Source organism: Limulus polyphemus, unplaced genomic scaffold (assembly GCF_000517525.1).
Source record: "Limulus polyphemus unplaced genomic scaffold, Limulus_polyphemus-2.1.2 Scaffold887, whole genome shotgun sequence".
Taxonomy (NCBI): domain Eukaryota; kingdom Metazoa; phylum Arthropoda; class Merostomata; order Xiphosura; family Limulidae; genus Limulus; species Limulus polyphemus.
In genome coordinates, this window is record NW_013666497.1 from 333,597 (window position 1) to 334,819 (window position 1,223).

Here is a 1,223-nt window from a genome sequence, read left to right on the forward strand (position 1 = left end):
AAATTCTTTTAGGCAGGATTAGAGAAAATTAATCTATGTGACCTTAGGCATGGTCATTCGAAAGGGTTTGACCTCCCGAGTCCAAAACTGTAATTAGATCTCAAATCGGTCAAGAGATGATAGAGCTATGAGCTGCTATGCCGCAGCTAATAACAAATATATCTTTATCTATTTTAAGAAGCTTAAAAAATGAAACAGGAAAGTTAGATACCTATCAAATAACAAAAATGTTGTAACACTTTTTTTGTTTTTGTGGCCTTGCTTTAAAGAAAAAAGTAATTTATCTTTGTTATTAGAAAGATATCCTAAGCAGTAACAAAATATATTGATTATTATTTTGTGCAGTTTTCCATTACTAAATCCAGTACTAATGTATAGTTAAAGTTTTTATAAAAATAAAAAAGAATAAATATCTGACAGAGACAAAGTTTCATTTGATTGCATTTTTTTATGCTTTTTTGGTGGTTGTGGTATTAGTTTAAGAAGTAGGTAAACTTTAATGCTTTAGCTTGGTCAAGTGTAAATGTTTATTATTTTTAGGAGAGTAGTTCTCAGAATGAGAAAAACTCAAAAGCAAGTGATGAAAATGTAAAAAATGCTGTTGAAGAATTGAAAGCTAAAGGTCAAGAAAACCATTTAAAGTCACTGGCAAACCTCAGAACAGCCAGTTCCCCTGAAAAAGAGATAACACAGAAAAAGGTAGGAGTTACTTACATAAATTTCAGGAAGGTGTGTGTTAACCTTTTAACTAGGTAATTTTTGGGACAGAAATTCAATCTGTAGTGGGTACTTATTTCCTTCTTAATTATAATGATTGCCTTTGTGGAGAAATTACCTAATTGAATTGATGTGGAGTAAAGCTTGCCTAATAATTTGCCTTTGTGTGGTATGCCTTGAAGTTTGGTGCTTGGTAGAGACCAACACAACAATCTGAATACCAGTACTACAATTTTTGTCCATTTTTTTTATTTCAGGTATGAGTTAACCCTTTCCAGACAGGTCACAGGTGAAAGGCCATGTCATCTTGTCTATTGACTCCCATTCAAAATTTTATTGAACTACTATTTCATGAATTTATGTCAACAAGTTTGCTATCAAACTGTAGATTATAATTCAAATTTTAGTATTATATCTTATTCAATTTCTTAGTTTAAAAGTAAATATTAAAAAAACACAGTTAAACATTGATTTTTATGTGTCACGTGGTATGTTGAATGCAGCAC

General features: G+C 30.8%; 1 protein-coding gene across 2 annotated transcripts in view; it reads left to right on the plus strand.

Annotated features, from left to right (window-relative positions):
• LOC106461050 (YLP motif-containing protein 1-like) overlaps positions 1 to 1,223 on the plus strand; it is a 65,993-nt gene that overhangs the window by 14,360 nt on the left and 50,410 nt on the right. For both annotated transcript variants that reach the window (XM_013920835.2, XM_022387875.1), the window contains exon 5: positions 541 to 699. In XM_013920835.2, the coding sequence (XP_013776289.2) occupies positions 541 to 699 (159 nt within the window). The remainder of the gene's footprint in view (positions 1 to 540; positions 700 to 1,223) is intronic.